Source organism: Ascaphus truei, chromosome 4 (assembly GCF_040206685.1).
Source record: "Ascaphus truei isolate aAscTru1 chromosome 4, aAscTru1.hap1, whole genome shotgun sequence".
NCBI classification, from domain to species: Eukaryota; Metazoa; Chordata; class Amphibia; order Anura; family Ascaphidae; genus Ascaphus; species Ascaphus truei.
The window spans coordinates 40346382-40365954 of NC_134486.1; the positions used below are offsets into that span (position 1 = coordinate 40346382).

Genomic DNA, 19573 nt, shown 5'->3' on the forward strand with positions numbered 1-19573 from the left:
TCTTTCACTTGAGCAGCTCTTGATTTTTGCACTCATAATATGACTACATTAGCATTCAGACTTAGAATACATACATGCCTTTGCATAGTCAAGTGTTTCTCAATGACAATCTAAATGACCTTTCTTACCTCAGTGACACAGACAAGCCCCGCCAGGCACACAGCACTGCCACCAACGCTTTATTATGAAATAAACTTTTTTTTTTTTGTCTCCCATCTTTAAGGGGTGGGGGAAAAAATCCATACCTTGAAACATGCAAATTGGAAGCACACGACTTGAATTATACATGATGTTAGTATCTGTACAGTATATGAGTATTTGCAAACAACCTATTACTTGTAAGCAAATACAAGACTAGCCACCAATATATATATTTTTTTTTCAACTTCAAATTTTTCTTTCTTGGGGTCAGGTAATCATACATTGTATCACATCCCATTGTGTTACTTCCCCCCAATATATATTTTTTAAACTTTTTTGTTTATACGCAGAATTAGATCTGGGGGTGGGGGTCCCCTTAAGCTGAACCAGTCTGTTTGTTTATCACCAGGAGTCCCCTGGTTCATGAGATATTTACCTGTATATGTGCCTGTGTTTCTGGCACCTTAATATGGCTGAAACCCAGACCATACCCCCACGGGCCACAGCAATGTCATCAGAAAACGAGACATGGCAGCTTCCTATTGGATGACCATGGCAGTCACCTTTTGCTTTCATTTTACCAGCACATAAAAAGATACATTTTTGGGAGCCGGAAGGTCCCCGGAGCTAGAAATATCATGGTTCACCCCCAGGGGACTCCCCAGTCCTGATTATGAAATTAAAAATACATTCCAAAAGCTGGGGGATCAGTGCTTTAAGTGTTGCGTAAACTGCAACCTACTGCTTTGTGTTATTGTGTGCCCGGGGTATATATCACAGCCCAGGCGAAAGCTCAGGGATAGCACGATGCTTTTGGTACTGTAGGCTAAACGACTCATATTTGCATTAAAACGACCCTCTTAATGTCATGTTGGCACATGTTCTGCATTAAAGCGCAGTGTATGTCCCTACCCCATCACTCTCTCTCCCGCTCTATTCATATCTGTTTCTGACTAGGAATTGTAGGTGAAAACCCAATCTAGGTGAAGCACTAGCATTTGATAGGGTGAAGATGCATTGAGCAGGGAGAACAGATATAAAGATTAAACACCCACTGAGCTGCATGGAACACGTATAGTTCGTTTCACACTCAATCTTTATCCACTCGAGCACAGTCTCTGCACCTAAAGTGGTTGATATTTCCCCTATTTCTTCTGTACAGCAGCATTACAGATATTATTTGAACCCATGTCATTAAATACAAATGAGCTAGCACTGATGTAGAATTTCTAAGACTGTTTTACCAATGAACGTGAGCACAGCATGTAAATGCAGATAGCTATTATATGAATAATGTCAGTTCTCCCCCGAATCTGATCTGAATAGGGAATAATATAAGGTCCATTTAAGAAAAGTCCATGTAAGAAAACCCAGGAGTAGTTTGCCCACTCTTTAAATCTTGGAGTGGAATCGGTTACACTACTTCAGACATTGGGTATATCAATCAAGGCAAAAAAGGTACACAAGATAATAATCTATGTGTTTTATAGACTTTTTTTAAATGTATTATTGAAATCGATATGATTTGTTATTTGATGCATCTGGTGCAATTTCTTCCTCCCCCCCCCCCCCCACAATTGCAGTTGTTAGACTCGTGTATCCTTCCTGCTGTGTAGGTATGTCTCATACAGCTGTGCTGATGGCTTTATCTAAAATGCATTATGCTACAGTACATCGCTAATGTATAGAAATTTCTGATGGGGTTATCCTTAATGCTTTGCTGTCTACAGACTTCTTTATCATGGCTACTTAACTAAATTTTCAACAAATACACGTCTGAAGTATTACTTTCTGTTGAATTAGCAGTTGCTGAGCATTTGACTCTTGATACAGTCCTGCAATCCGCTAATGTGATATTTAATGAGGAGACATCAGTCCAGAGAAAGGTAGTCAATATAAATCAGTGTTTACAAAGTGTGATTAACTCTGAAATATTTCATCAATGCTGTGGTCCCAGGCAGACTCTATGCTAATTACTGGAATGTGCACATGTTTCTGGGGGACTCTGATGGACCCTGAGTGCTGCAAACAAGAAGAAGTAAGATTGCAATTATTCTCCGACTGCCTCTCATGACAATTTATGCATTTGGTGAGCTGACCTTCCGCTTCCCAAGAGGGCAATAAACAGAATGCATTTTCATTAAGATACTAATGCACTTAATCACAAGGGGGAAGGGTTACAAAGTAAGGAGAGTCCTGTAGGCAAGATGAGAGAGAGAGCTCCTTGCAGAACAGACTTTCTGTTCAAATCGTAAATGGGCTCTGCCATTACTCAACCACCCCCATTCTCAAATAACAGGACAAACACATGTTAATAAATCATGGCCATAGCTTTATTAACCTTTTAACTTGTGACATTAAACCATTAACTGGGGGTATGTTTAAAAGGCAGTATGCAAATGAGCGACTGAGAGGATACTCTTTGCTACAAGACTTCTGTCCAATGCCAACAGCTTGACCACCGCCCCCAAAAGGCTTTCTCAGTGTATAATCCAAAGAGGGCACCATCCTCGCCAGCTGTCCAGCACAGACACAGAAAGCCGCCTCTCTGTTAATGCAAACATCAGCTTTCCAACCTAGCAAGAAAATCCGCACAGCCTTCCCAACAGTGTAGTACATAGGCCAAGGTGGGAGAATATCATACGTGTGTTTGTATTTAATAATCACTCACTGGCATGTTCAACTGCATTATATCAGTCCCACACATTATAAATGATATGGTACATCTACAATTACTATCCGTAACCCAATTCAAAGATACACCCAATAAAAAGTGGAGCAGTATAGGAAAAAGCCATTTGTGATAACCATAGGGTACAACATATACCAGGTCCTCTAAAAGGGAATGTATTGTTTATTAATAATAATAATAATACTGTAATAGTGTTATTATTGTTTTTTGCTTGAACTTTCTTCCCAGTATATGTGCGTTCTCAGCATATTTTAATTGGTGCTGATTTGGGCGCGTTTCCTTATTTTGGTCTTTCTCTGTACCCCAGGCAACATAGAATACAGCTGCCCTGCAACAAATGAATGTGAAATCACAAAGCGCAGACGCAAGTCCTGCCAGGCCTGCCGCTTCATGAAGTGTCTAAAAGTCGGCATGCTGAAAGAAGGTAAGAAACAGCTATTCAAATAAGTGCGATTTTAATGTGCAAAGTAGAACACGAACCAACGAACATTTGTTTATCAGAAATGAAGACGAATGCTAGGAAAGAAAATGTTAAAATGTAAAAATAATGTTTTGTGGTGTAACACATTAGGAAGCCAACATTGCATCTCCTTGTGTTGTATTGATTGCTGATATCACTGGTTTGGGACTGTGGCTGAGATACACTAAGCTCCGTTAACTGCTATTCAAGTCAATAGCAGATAATGCACGATCAAATATTACCATACCTATTAGCAGAGATGAGTGAATCCTGTATTTATTAAGAGGTGCTGTGTCCCTCTGGCCCCGGAAGACACCTTATGAGAAGTTTTATAAACAATTAAATAATGATTTGGACGCCTATTGATTTAAATACTTAATGGTTGAGTTTAAAATCAAAATATTTTTGGCAGATATAGCTTGACATTTATGTTATGCAAAGATCAGTATACAATTGCTGACATCTGTAGAAAACTCTTAGGCCGTGTCCATAGTATGAGTGACGTCGCGCGCGGCAAAAGGAAAAGGCCGGAAGGCAATGCGCACGGCCATAGAATGCACAAGCGCGAGAGCGACGGGGCGGACGATACTTCGCGAGACAAAATGTTTTCATTTTGCCGTGCGACGGCCGGATCACGCGCGTCATGTGACGTCACGGGCACGCCCTCACTACGCCCCCGGTCACGCAATCCTACAGGCCATGGATCACTATTAGTACAGGCGCGCGTGACGTCATGTGCTCCGTCGCACGCGCCTGTACTATATCCGAGGTCATCCTAACGCCTCTTGCCAGTATACAGCACCTGTAGGCAATGTTAAATAGCACCACCTGCAGGAGGAAAGTGAGTCCTTATCTAACTATACCATTAACCCCCAATTACTCCTTCCATATAAAACAAGGAACTTTAGGGGCTTATTCTATATCAGCCGATTTGGGCCGTTTATGGCTGGAATTCCCCATTGAGGTCAATGGCGGATTTTGTCAGAAATTGTCCTGATTGGCCATTACGGCTGATATAGGATAAGCCCCTTAATCCTTTGCCAGTTTGGGAGGACCAGTTAAGACCAGGGGTGGCCAACTCCAGACCTCAAGGGCCACTAGCAGTTCAACTTGAGCACAGGTGGCTCAATCAGTGACTCAGTCAGAAGGACAGCCACGTGTGCTGAAGCAGGGATATCCTGAAAACCTGACCTGTTGGTGGCCCTTGAAGACTGGAGTTGGCCACCCCTGGTTTAGATAGATGTTCTGTATATGGGAAAAGTCACCGGTGTGTGACTAGGTAAAGAGTAGCGTGAATGTACAGGGAGGGAAAAGTTATAATGTGAGCGACAGCCATTAGAAGACGACCGGAAGAAGAATGACATAGGCAGATTGTGAATCAGGTAGTGAGAGACACAGGGTGATTAGACCAAAGTTTCTGAAAGTCTCTCTGCGATATCATCCTGGATGGCCCTCCGCCGACTTAAACTTAACATGGCAAAAACAGAGCTCCTCATACTCATCCCAAACCTGGCCCTACTACTTATTTATTATTTATTTATCAAATGTTTTACCAGGAAGTAATACATTGAGAGTTACCTCTCGTTTTCAAGTATGTCCTGGGCACAGAGTTAAGACAAATAATACATGTTTACAAATACAGTTACATAATGAGCAGGGTATACATTATATACAAGACATTGCATGCACAGTTAAAGATAATTTATATTATGGGCGTATGAAACAGTTACAGACCAGATTAAAATGTGTGACAGCCTTAGATTTTAAAGAACTTAGACTGGTGGTGGATGTAAGAGTCTCTGGTAGGTTGTTCCAGTTTTGGGGTGCACGGCAAGAGAAGGAGGAGCGGCCGGATACTTTGTTGAGCCTTGGGACCATGAACAGTCTTTTGGAGTCTGATCTCAGGTGATAAGTGCTGCATGTGGTAGGGGTGAGGAGCTTGTTCAGGTAGCTGGGTAGCTTGCCCATAAAGAATTTGAAGGCAAGACAGGAAAGGTGAACTTTGCGCCTAGACTCGAGTGATGACCAATCTAGTTCTTTGAGCATTTCGCAGTGATGTGTGTTATAGTTGCATTGGAGAACAAAACGACAAATTGAGTTGAAGAGTCTGTTAAGTTTGCTAAGGTGGGTTTGAGGTGCAATACTGTTACTGTTGGAAGTTCAGTCATACACCCTGTAGTGCAAGCACGCTGCCTAGGGGTCACACTCGACTCCTCTCTCACTTTCTCCTCTCACATTCAAAACGTACTGGTATCTAAAATAGGTTGCTTTTTCCTTCGCAATATCACAAAGATACGCCCTTTCCTCTGTTGCTCGACTGCTAAAACTCTGACACGGGCCCTCATTCTCTCCCGTCTCGGTTACTGTAACCTGCTGTCCGGCCTTTCTGCCTCTCACCTGTCTCCCGTACAATCTATCCTAAACGCTGCCGCCAGAATCCCTCTACTCTTTCCTAAATCTGTCTCAGCGTCTCCCCTGCTGAAATCCCTCTCCTTCTTCCTATCAAATCCGTATCTCACACTCAATTCTCCTCCTCACTTTTAAAGCTTTACACTCTTCTGCCCCTCCTTACATCTCAGCCCTAATTTCTCGCTATACACCATCCCGACTCTTGCGTTCTGCTCAAAGATGTCTTCTCTCTATCCCCTTTGTATCTAAAGCCCTCTCCCGCCTAAAACCTTTCTCACTGACTGCCCCACACCTCTGGAATGCCCTGCCCCTCAATAACCGACTAGCACCCTCTCTATCCACCTTTAAGACCCACCTGGTTAACAAAGCATATGAGTAGCTCCGTGGCTAACACTACACCTGATACATAAAGCTTGGCCCATGCAGACGCACTTACCAGTATGCCCTTCTACTGCAGATGTATGTTCCTCCTACCAATTAGATTGTAAGCTCTTCGGAGCAGGGACTCCTTTTCCTAAATGTTAATTTTATGTCTGAAGCACTTCTTCCCATGATGTGTTACTTGTATTATTTGTTATTTATATGATTGTCACATATATTACTAATGTGAAGCGCTATGTGCATTAATGGCGCTATATAAATAAAGACACACGCATGTAGTGAATAGTTAAATAGAGCAATGCTGAGAGAAAAAACGGTGATGAGAATTGGAGGAGATGTATGAAGTTAGGATGTGAGAAAGATGGTCTTAGAAAGATTAGGCAATGTTGACAAAGTAAAAAAACAAACAAACCATGAGTACTATTAGATCAGAGAGAAAGTGTGAGTGACCAGATCCAGATAGGGGAGCTGCAAGATGCTCCCATTCAATACGGTGAGAAGCTGTTAATGCGTAATTAACAATGTGTCAACTTCTATTCCATCAAATGGAATGTAACAATTTGTTAATGACCTGTTCTTGCCACATTAAATCGGGAGGGCAGAGGTTAATGCATCCTCCACTGTGCTTTGCCCTGTTTCATACCATTGTGAATAGGGCCTGACAGACAAAAGAAAGCTAAAGTTAGGGAAAATGATAGAGACTGATAATGGAGAATGAGAAAGAGTGACTGGGGGGGAAAGCCAAGGAAACAAGGCAAGGAGAAGGGAAACAGACAGGGGACTGATGGCTTTAGTTAAGAAAAAGGTAATGGAAATTAGATTTGGGTAGCAAAGGGACTTGAGAACTGTATGAAGAACAGGAATAGAGAGATGCTGCAGCCAAACTCATTCAGGGTCATGAGCAGCAAAAGATTGGACAGAGTCCTAGCTAAACTAAGACAAGAACTCCAGAAGAGATTCACAGTGGCGCATGAAAGAGAAGGCCCTTAAATCTTTGTCCAGCTGGACTCCGCCCATGGTAATCAGCTACAATTTTGTTACATAAACATAGGAATGTGTTGCTTAGTCAGAAGTGAATCTTGTTTGAACTACTAAACCTGATGAATTGAACTTGAATTAAAAATTCCAGTAATGCCAAAAGGCAACAGATTGATGACAAAATTAGGCATATTAAATTCTTACAAATATAATTATATTAGATTATAACAACCTAGAAGTATTCTCATTCTCTGCAGCTGCTTTGTGGGTAGCATAGTGGCACCATCACCAAGAAATGCTGCCAGCCTCACATAATGCGCAGAAGAAATGATTTTAGTTTGGATATGAACTGAATAACACACAGCTGGTAATGTACAGAATAAAGTCTCAATGCTCACTCATTTGCCAGGTACTTTTTAACGTGTTTTAAAATACCTGAACAATACTGCAAACGGCAATGAAGATATAAAGTATTATCGGTGTGGGCATTTACATGAGTTCACTGTTTAGCTGCCAGAACTTGAAAGAATCAGCCTCCAACATAACACAACTTCTAAGGCTATACAACCCTTTAAAAAAAGGAAAAAACTAGGTACAGCTCAACCACCTTATAACGCTGTGCTTGGGGTCCAAAGAATCACATTGCGTTATAAGTGGATCGCGTTAGAAATAATGTACAATTGTATGCATTGTACAATAAAGTATTTAAGACACCAATAATCGTGTTGTAAAGTATTCATAAATACGAAAATTGGGAGCCACGCTTGCATCGCGTTATAAGCGGATTCGCGTTGTAACGGATCGCGTTATAACGGGGTTGAGCTGTATGTTGCTCTCTAATTAATCATTTCTGATATAAATGTTAAAATAAGAATGTTAAAAAAAAGTATCAAACCACATACTCATATAATAATCATGCATTGTACAGTACACAAGGTATTACAATTAATTGATATTAATATGGATATCTATTGATTAAGGAAACCTTGGGAACATATAATATGGTACTGTGACCAACATGACTAAAACCATTTATTTACTCAGAAAAGACATATGAACCTATAAGAGTGATATTAAACCATGGACATACAATAATAATAATAATAATAATAATAATAATAATAATAGGGCATAAAAAAAAAACCCAGAAACTTTGAACGCTTTTGCCGATTCAGCCAGGGCTACAGAATGACATCAAGTTACTTCGTTTCCTTTGCTCTAAACATATTCTAACCTGCATTGAACTGGAAGAGAGTTTTGAATCTTAAAATACACCTTTATTCATAGCCACGGATTCCAGTCCCATGCACTGTGTCTGAGATCATGATGCTGTAAATCTATTCAAATGTAAACCTGTTCAATTCAATTACCAGTCTATAATAACATTTGCTGCTTCAACCTCCATGTTGGTCACAGCATTCTCCACATGCTGATGGCACAGCAGGTCTGCAAATTGACAGTTCAAATCTATTTAGTAGAAAAAATAGAGTTGCACAATGTGAAGTAAAACTCAGGTTTGGGTAAAGCCTGAAATGTTACTACAAGAGAAAGCGATTTGATATCACATGCTGCATGATTGGCTGTGTGTATATGTCAAAGAATACATCTTCTCTGTCATGTTTATTTCACTTATATCAGGTATTTAAAGGGAAGAAATCTTGTAGTTCTCTTTGGAGAGCTATTGCCATGTAAATGATACACAAACTGTTATTACCCTTGATGGCATTATTTATTTGTGGCATAGTATTTATTCTGGATTGGATGAATATTTCAGCGGTGAAATAAAAGGGAATAGATTTTTTTGTGACTGTTGGAGATTATGTTTAAAGGGCCGTTGCCTTTAAAAAATATTTTTTTTATATCCCCCTACGTGGGAAGCAGGAGGTCTCCAGAGCTGAACACGTGTTATTTCAGCTCCGGGACCAGCTGCTCCCCAAGATACTTACATCAGAAGGTGGTGCCGGTATCTCACTGCTGTTTAAAGGTCCTGCGTTACATGGGCCAATTGGAAGCCGCAAGGGATGACGCCGCTGCTTCTTATTGGCCAGCGGTACCTTGATAAGACATTTTTCTGTGCCCAGCAGGACTGCTACAGGCAGCCCCGTCCAATGTACGTATCTCAGGAAGCAAGGGGTGGCCGGAGCTTAAATCAACGCGGTTCAGTCCTGAAGGCCCTCTGTTTCCCACCTAGTCAAAAAATAGTAATAAAAAAACCAAGAGGCATTGCCACTTTAAGTTGTGCTGGATGGGAACATGATGAATTCATTGTTATCACTTACAGTATATTGGCCCAATATGATTCTGAAGAATGATGTGTAGCTGGCCTCTATTAAAGCAGCAACCCTACTCATTTTCATTTTATTATAGATTATTTTTTTGTACAGAATTTGAAAAAAGGGGATTCTCCGGGACTGACCGGGGTTATTTTTAGCTCCGGGAACCCGCTTCCTGAGATGCTTTCTGGTTTTGCTGCTGCTGTTATAAAAGTCAAAATGGCTTCCAACTCTTGCGATCCTGCTGGCCAATAGGAAGCTGCAATGTGATTGGGAGGATAACACTGCTGTTTCCAATTGGATGACCGTGGTGGCCACCTTTAACAGTCCATTAAGGAGCGCGGGCAACTAAACCTGTACTTGTCTTGGGAACCGGGCCGTCCCTGATCAACAAAGTTCAGCTGCGGAGGCCCTAATTCTGTAATTAAAAAATCAGTTTACAAAATGGGCAGGATTGCTGTTTTAATTTGACCATTTATAACTTGAAAGATTTACTGTGTAGAAACAGGTTTTACTAAGCAATACTAGCGTGTTCTAACATAATATAATATTTCATAATAGTTTTCTTACATAGTGCTAAAAATGTACACAGCACTGTACATATAATTATGCAGGCACAGTGAGTTCCTGCTCCAGAGCTTACAGTCAGGGAGTGTCTTTCACATGGTCACAAGGAGAGCGGAATACTGGGATTCAAACCATTCACCCACATCAAAGGCAATGTCCATAGCACTAAGGCACTCCTTTCTGTACCATCGACTTGCACAATTTGCAGTATTAAGCTTGCTGATTTGTCACACATCCACTGATAGTTGTCAAACTGTAACACATTTTGTTTGGTCCACTGGGACATTAACTTGTTGAGTCTCATGTGTGTCTCACTTGTCCATATAATCTTACACTATAATTAGTGAATATCAGGCATAGTGCAGTGGGAGATGTTATGACTGTATGGGTATTTCCCAACCAGTGGTAGAAACTGTGCACAGTACTTGTTAGCCTATAGCAAATAAACTAGGAGGTGGACTGTGCTGTGGGTTTTCCTGCCAACGAGATGCCGTTTCCACACTTGATCATAAACATTGTAGGGACAACCCTTGATTATACTACTCCCACTTAATGGTGTAACGAAAAACCATCTAATTTACTTACTGTTACTGTAGATACTCTATATCATCCTTCTACTAAATGGGCACACAATGCAAATGTGTTTCCCCCCTTCCCAGTCATTGATTAAGTTATACTGACTAGTTAAATGCTGTTGAGAGCTAAAACATTTCAGAATTCATTAGCTGCTGGTGCTCGCCTGGAAGAATAAAGTGAAGCTGAAGTGAACAGAAACCTTAAGAGGATTACGTGTACAACTCAGATAATGAAAATGATTTACTGTGCAAATACCCTGCTGCTGGAAAACACCGACTCATACATGTGTTGGTTCTGTTAAAAAAGACTGTAAGTGATTTATTTATTGCTTCTTCAACACTTGGAAGGCTGTAGTTTCTCATCAATAGATCACACATTGAATCTTCAGGTGGTTTTTTTCCCCCCGCAATACGTTTTGCCGTAAAAAAAAAATTAATCCGGCTGTTTCTACGGGGTAAAAAATATATATTTTTTCTGTTTTGGAAGATGGCGCCGCAGTAAAAAAAAAAAAAACATGGATATTTTCCTTGAAATGTCAAATAGTTTAGGGCCCAATGTAGATAAAATAAAGGTTATTTATAGGGTAAAGTTATTCCTTAGTCAAACAGATATGAGCACAAGACCTGCCAAGCATTATACCTCTAAAAAGTTTGACAGTTTTATGTTGGCACACAGTATTTATTGATAAGACAGATTTGGCTCGAGCTGCCTTTATAACCCAGCGAAAGAGAAGAAAGAGAGCCTTAATGGGATTCAAGAAAAATATTTCTACCTAGAATGGCAGTTAATAGAGCTGCACTGACCTCAGATATATTTCTCCCACTCTTCATTGTAATAATATTCTTAAAGAGCTCCTTCATTAATGCAAGATATTAAACAAAGCACTTGTGCTGTAATATCAAGAGATAACACATTGCATTTTTAACTTCTGTCTGTTCTTAAAGCTAAGCGTCTGATGTGCTTTTAATGTGTTTTAAAGAGGCTGTGCAAATTAAGATTTGATGTGCAGCCAAGAAAGTACAATCATAAACCTGCGAGAACTTGTTTACCCCGTGTACGGGGTGACTATGGGCAGGATGTGTCCTAGTAGAAACCAATTTGTACATTACACTGGATTTTTATGGCTCACGTGCTTTGCAGAAAATATTTAGTGTTTCTACTGTACATTCAGGACAATATAAAGCTACTCGGTCAGATGTTTCTTGAAGTCGTCAGACACGTAATTACTAAATAACCAAGCAGTGTTTTCCCAGTTCTAGGAACCCAGTTTTGTTTTTAGTTCTTGGTAATGCATTCTTTGTATGAATACAAAGTGTATTTCAGCTTGGCTTTTAATCTTCAATATTATACTTTCAAACAGGGTGGAGAACAAGCATTATGATTGTGAAAAGCACATCATTCTTTAATGAAAAAAAATCCAAATATGTAGCTAACATGCTGAGAGTTTGGTGGTGAAGGTGCATTCACACTTCCAGGTGTAGCCAGCGATAACACAATTCGGCCGGTGTGTAGTTTAACACGTTATCGTGAGATTCTACAGTTCAACTCACTGGAGACGCGAGTTACAAAACCGCATGATTCCATTTAGTGCCTTATTGCCCGATAACGGGTGCAATAATGTTGGCTACATCTGTAGATTAGCTCAAAGTCAACTTTTACAGTAAATATCTTCTTTTCTTGCCACCTGACTTCTTTTGGCAATAGACTGATTTAAATAACAACAATGAAAATATAAAAGCATACATTGTTAATTACTCAGGGTCACACAATATGTTAGCTCCTCCCCACACCTTCCCTCAGGCTAACCCATATCTCCACAACTTCTTCAGCCGCTCTCATAAACATTACTGCTTCACTCGTCCTACCATTTAAAGCAGCAGTCCAAGCTGCTATTTTCCCCCCCTTTTTATGTGAATCAATACAATCCACACAATGATAATTAATTAGCTAAGTTGCGATCCTGTGATCGATCGGCGAAGATTCGGCTCGGGGGTTCACTAAATGGCTGCAGTGGACTATTCTGCAGTCCGTGGAATGCATTTGCATATTAATATGACAAAGTTATGTGGGGAAGATCATGTGACACAGGCAGTAACTAGATACAATTGGTGCACTGCTAGAGAGAGGGCAGGGCTCAACAAGGGGTGTGCAAGAAGAGGAAGGGGATGTGACTTTGTAAATGGTTGCTATAAAAAACAAAAAAATGCTTGTTACATTATAATACATTAAAAAGTTCATCTAGAGTTGTTTTAAAAAATAAAAAAAATGCTATAAGTATTTTCTCATAGTACAGAACTGATTTATTAAAAGAAAAACACAGTAGGACATTGCATGGACTGCAGCTTTAATAAAGATGAACCATGAGTAGATAAGATCTGTCTCAAGTGTAAAAAAACTTGATTCAACACATCTTACATTGGATGCAGGCACAAGCAGAAAGAATAATAAAAGATTAACTTGCCTGAAAACAGTTTTCAGGAGTTTGATACATAGCCCATTAAAGTGTTTTTCCCCCCTTCTTTTTCTGTCCTTCACTACAGCGAAATACCCAGTATCATTTGTCGACACGGGCTCCATAGACTGCATTGAATTAGAGTGCCAGTCTCTCCAGCCAGAAGCACGTCCCTAGCACCCATTCCAGGTTAACCCATGTTCACAAATTCTTAAATCGTGTTGGACTTTTAAAAGTAATTTTTGTGTAAACCAAGAATTTATTCAGAATTAAAATATTTGTAATATGGTATATCCACCAATTTCCAAAATAATATATTCAGAATTAAAATATTTGTAATATGGTATATCCACTGATTTCCAAAATGTTTGGCAGGGTCTAACGTTCCCTCTAACCATCTTTCTGGCCCAGAGTTAAAAGTAACTGATTTGCATAGTAAATGGTAAACTGGTGTAGCGCAGTTTCCCTCCACCCTATGGGAGATGTGGCGGCTACTGAGTGTGTGCGGTACCTGTGGCTCACAGGAGGCTTGAACCTCCGCTGCTGGGAGCCTGGGATGTACCTGATCCGTCTGGTGAGGAGCGCCTCCACCTGTGCGGGATCCTAACTATGTCGGATAACCCCGTCACAGGACCCAATGCAAGAATGCACACACTGGTATAGATAACAGTTTACTGCATGCAGAGAATAATAAGAATAACAATGTAATACCCACACCAAATTGGCCACGCATGGCCGTAACCTCACAGTGTCCTCCAACACAGTGTCCACACCCTGATGGATATCCCCCCAAAGTACTGAGGTGCCCCTGGGTACCCAACCACCCGGGTGTCCACAAGAGCTGACCCACCCAATGTGTGCGACAGCGCTGCCCACAACTAAAGTGTTATTGTTGGTGCACTTAGTGATGTGATGATACCTGCCGGAGGCTCCAGCACCCGTAGCGCCAACTGAAGTCAAGGGTCCGGTCCAACGCCGTCGTTTTCAGCGATGAGTCCACCTCCACATGGGTGGTATCAAGCTGGAGGGTCCCACCTTAACAGTCTCTGTATATGTTGGTGGTCTGGTCCCAGACACAGGCCGCATCAGCTGCATGGCATTCTCTGCTGTGTCCCTCACACTAAGAATGCTACTGGGGCAGTAGCCTTATCTAAGAGGCCGGTCCCTGTAGCAGCCACAATCTACAGGGGAGTCGGGGCCTAGCTAGGGCCTAATAAGGGGTCTCTGGCCTAGTGCAGGGGACTACAGACACCCTGCACACGCACCCTTACCCTCTGATGTCCCAGCTCCGACTGGCGTTGCTCTCAGTGCGCCAAATGTATGAATCTTGTGGCAGGAGCAATGCTGCAGCCCTATTGGCTGTATTTCCCCATCTGATCTTCAGCCCCAAGGCCTCCTGGGGGCTGTAGTCCCCAAGGAGCACCTTCCCCAAGATGGCCGCTGTACACTGCGCATGCGCAACTGTACTGCGCATGCGAGCTCACTGTCAAGATGGCGGCGCCTTGCTAAGGGTGCCGCTGCAGATATCCAGCGACCCAGTCGCCCCTGCACAACCTCCCTACCTGGGTCCACAACCTCTCTACCTGACTGCAACCTCCAGCGGCACTCGCACACCCGCGGATGTAAGGGGGCCCAGGAGGGAGCCCAGCAGGAGACCTGACCACCCTGGTAATAATTTGGGTTAAAGTTCCAAATTTACAAATAAATAAATAAAAATAAATCACATTTATGCAATTGTACATTTTCTTAATAATAGAAAATAATTGCACCAATAGAGCACCGATTTTACCCAGGATTGTGTTGATATTTGTGTCACACTAACACAGAAAAAGTAAAAATAAATGGACTTTAATTATCTAATGTTTTTTTTTTGAGAAAGTGTTATACTGTAGTAATTGAAAAATCAACATACACTATGTTCAAACAGTGTATCTCATACAGTGCTGCTGGTATATACATGTAACACTGTTGCCCCCCTCTCTGGAAGATGTACTACTGGTTACTGCTGTTTGTGGTGCGGTCATACCTGTGAGGGTCCAGGAGAGCTGAGTGGTCCGCGATGGTGTGGGGAACAAGACAAGCTTTTGATGATCTTTATGTTCCACTCATGGTGTCAGCACCTCTAGCTCCAGTGGGCTCCAGGATTTCCAGGGTCAGTCCCCCACTAGGGCAGATTCCATCCATACCCCTACCCAATAGACTGAGAGCTCGGACAGGGGTATATAAAAAGGGATGATTTATTGGTAGCAGCCACTGCTAGCAGGACAGTGAATGCACGAGGATTGATCTGGGTCCCCAGACCTTTTGGATGATGCTTTAGCTCTCTGGTAGACTTGAGGACTATAACCTCTCTTGCTTAGTCAGCCCACGAGGGACTGACTGCATGTCTCACTCCCAGCTTGGAGGAGCAGCACATACCTCCTCTCTCTAGCAGGGGTGGATGGAAACTCCTATAATTTAGCACTTCCTCTCTGATGCACCAAAAGGGGAAAGCACAAGGTCTGCACCATGATTGGTTATGTAAATGTGTGAGCACCTCACTCTAAACCCCTATAGAGGTAACTGTGTGCCACCTGGGAGAAGATACAATATTAGCTAGAGTGTGTACTTCAAAGGCAAAGTACCCAAAGGATCCCAAATAGTGGCGCACCGCAAACATATTTATATATAACAAGGTCAGAAGCAGCTGAAATACCTAAGTTAAAAATAATTTTATTAAATGTACTTGAATCAAAGTAAAAATAGATATATGTCCAAAAAGGAGGACATATACTATAAATAGATCCCTCAAAGTTATAATATATACAAGTTGGGGTCATATAATAAAGAATAATATCTCTTTCAGTGAGTGTGGGTACCAAAGTAATAACCTGATGATGAGTGGTGAAAGCTCTCACACCTACGCACAAATTGGGTTAGTGTGGCCGGCTATGTATGTGCTGCAATCAGCGTGATCAATAACCAATAAGGCGATCTTCAAAGTTATAGTGGGTATGGACAAAGAAGAAGGAACTTCTAGTCAATATCATGTACCACAGTTAATACAATAGCCATGGTAATGGCTAGTAAATTTGACTGAAGTATAGTGAAATGAACTGCGCATGCGTATAGCGCTTAGTGTAAAATGCCTAGTGCCACTATGCTGTATTACCTACAGCTGTCAAGATAGGTGTGCATATGTATAATGCGTTAGAAACTTATGTCAGGTGAATAGTGCGTATATATGTATAAAACCTGTGTGGCCACATGTTGCCATCCCATAGAAATATCCTGTACCCCTAGTGAAATGGTTAATCATTCACTAAAGAATACGGCAAGGATGGACCGTGAGTGCAACGTAATTACTGGTCTAACGTGCTGCAAATAGAGTAGAGTTATGCTTAGCCAGGTTCTTAGGTTTTTAAGAACTAATTCAACATAAATACTACTGTGTAGTTAATTATTTCCCTATAGCGGGAGTTAAAGGCTTTAGAGATTTAACCCAATCGCATAGTACTGCATGTGTAATGCCGCGTGTTAGCAGCGTAGCTAGTACAGGATATGTGGTACGCGTTCGCAGCTATGATAGACATGTGCGCATGCGTGTAGCTCTTAGTGCACAACGTCTAATGCTGCTGTCCTGTATTAACTACTCCTGTTGAGGTAGGTAAATATGCGTATAATACGTTAGGACTTATACTTGGTAGATGACACGTATATATATATACATCCTGTGATCTCTAACAGTGAATAACTATAGACATGGAAAATAAATAAATGCAGTGTAATTGCAAGTCTAACATGCTGCAAGATGGGTAAAGTGTATTTTTCGCCCTGTTCTGATGGTTTTTGGAGAACAAATTCAACATATATACTGAAGTATAGTTTGTTACTCCCCTGTTAGCTGAAGTTAAAGGCTTAAAGGTTACCCGATTACATGATGCTACATATATCGTGCCGCATATCGAGCGGCATAGCTAGTTCTGAATGTATATAGTGCGCGGTCGACACTTTAATAAAGAAATAGTAGATATATAACTTCGAAGTGAACTATTACAAAGTATTTGCACTAATGTCGGCTGAGACCCGACGTACGTTTCGTCGCTCTATGCGACTTCTTCCATGGTGGAATGATTTGTTATACACAGACTCTTGTGGCACCACCTCTTCTGCCACTCAGAGAGTCAGCATAAGGGGGGGGGGGGTCAATGCCTTTAGGATAGCCTGCCACAGCCTTTAGCGCTATCAGGACTTACAAGACAGGAGGCAGAGAGGCAGTTTGGACCAGCCATGGCTACATACATTTTTTGTTTGTTTGTCTAATTGGGGGAATTAATATGCACATGGACAGCAACAATCCAGGAAATGAGAGACTTTAATATCTTATTATGCCAGTCCCCTTGTTCATGTTCATCTGTGACAAGAACTCATTTCTCCCAGGGATTAGAAGATACAGTTTCTGTGGATACATAACCCTGCTTAGTCTGTAATTCCATTAAAAGTTAATCATATTTTATGATGAAAAAAATAATAATTTGAACCCAGACAAAGGCTTTTTTTTGTGAGCATCTTCATTTGTCAGGCTTTTTTCCCGGTTCCAATATGTGATGCCCGCATTTGTCTAATTTACAGGAAAGTTATTACCCTGTCTTTTAATGTGCTGTAGATTTAGGCAGAGCGAAAGGCTGCTTTGGGCACAAATGCATGAATATTTGCTTATTCACTGAAGGTATGGTGACAGCGGTGTAATTGATAAGGGGAGGCGGAGACAGGCCTGAAGGATGTTGGATGGGGTTTGATATGGCATCTTTTCCCATGAGTTTACAGACAAATAGCTGTCCTTTGTTCTAGTTCTCTGCCACCCATACGCACATATATCAATATGGCACTGCCATTTGTTGCAAAGTGCTTGGATTTAATATAAATAGGTCTTGTGGCACATTTGAATAAGGGTCATTTTGTAAAGTGTTTCAGATGTTTTTTATTTATTTATTTTTATTTGTCTGCCTGTATAGATTTCTTTCCCTCCCACCCTGCTTTCTCAGGGATAGAGGTACAAGAAGCATGAAAGGCAGGTGAGAAATACTACTGGGAGCTATGATACTGTAGCAATAAGATTAATATTATATTAAAAAGAAAATACAAGTGTTTTCTTCTTTGAGTAGATTTTAACCAGCAAATGTAAATAAAACCCACTTGCCAGTCACTAGACACTCGGCAGCTTTAGGATAGCACCAAGTCCAGTTTGGGTGTGCTTTCCTTTATAGATGGGGTTTGTGTACATGCCGTGATGATAAGTTACAGGGCTATAACTCACGAGAAGTGCAGATTCAATGTATTTTGAAGCCACCCCTCCTGCCCCATGAGTGATGATCTGCCTGTATCAAATTTATATTCCACTGCTCACTGCTCGTGTATTATAAATGCCATAGGGAGTAAACTTTAACTCGCTTTACTTGGTTAATTAAACAAAAACACTCAAAACAGCCCCATCTAAAACCCCATCATTTTACATTCTAAATACATTTTACAGTTATAATAAGTGCATTCCATGGACTTTCCTGAACAATAAATTGATGATAATCTGGAATGTGAGCAAAAATGATTTTTTGTTGTTGAAGTTTTGTAGGTCATGGGTGTGGGTCACGCAGATAAATCAATCTGATTAGTTCAGAGACTGGATTAATTGAAGGAAAAGGTCTGGGGGTAAACTTGGTATCAGTTTCAGGAAACGTTTATGTAATATGATTTTTTAAAAATCTTTATTACGATGTTCCGTTGTTATTTACGTGTGTAGTATTTAGCAATTTTATAATGCATATGCCATTGTATTATTGTATGTTTTAGTATTGTATAACATTGCGCTTTATAGCATAATGATGCTAACAATGGAAAATATGGGGGAATGTGGACACAATGCACGGCGAGAAGTACCTGAGCGGAAGGTAAAAGAATTCCCTGAAAGACAAAAAAATAATGCTTCTGGCATTAAATTGGTGGGTGTTTAAAATAAATCTCCTGGCATCAATGTATCTTTGCACCTTTAGGCATTTGCTTGAGACAATCAGGGAAATATAAATGACACACATATTTTAATGCAGGGCATCAAATTCCGCTTCTTTATGTTTTGTTTTTTTTTCCATCACTGTAAAAGAAAAATCCCAACAGATCTAAGACGACATACACCTCTCTGGCTAACGATCTACAGCCGATATAAAAAATGTCATTAGTACATTTCTTACATTTGAAAGCTGCAAATGCGATATAACAATGCAGTGCATCAAGCCACCCTTTTATTTACTTCGGCACAGCCAAGGAAATTCCTGCCATGAAGAACTTACAGCAGGGGCGGGCCAAATCCAGTCCTCAAGGGCCACCAACAGGTCAGATTTTAAGGATATCCCTGCTTCAGCACAGGTGGCTCAATCATTAGCTCAACAACTGAGCCAATGATTGAGCCACTTGTGCTAAAGCAGGGATATCCTTAAAACCTGAGATGCTGCTGGCCCTTGAGGACTGGAGTTGGCCGCTCTGCCTTGCAGTCATAATGTACAGTACTTGTGACTCAACATTCTCTTCTTTCAAACTAAAGAGCAGCACTGATATTACATCCAGTAGTCATGGTCCTTTGCCCAAATTCAAGATGCTTAACCAATGTGCTGAAG

The 19573-nt window shown here is 41.0% G+C and overlaps 1 protein-coding gene across 9 annotated transcripts in view; it reads left to right on the forward strand.

Moving 5' to 3' along the window:
* Window positions 1-19573, forward strand: part of ESRRG (estrogen related receptor gamma) — a 768405-nt gene that overhangs the window by 630320 nt on the left and 118512 nt on the right. For all 9 annotated transcript variants that reach the window (XM_075595600.1, XM_075595606.1, XM_075595602.1 and 6 more), the window contains one exon: window positions 3141-3257. In XM_075595600.1, the coding sequence (XP_075451715.1) occupies window positions 3141-3257 (117 nt within the window). The remainder of the gene's footprint in view (window positions 1-3140; window positions 3258-19573) is intronic.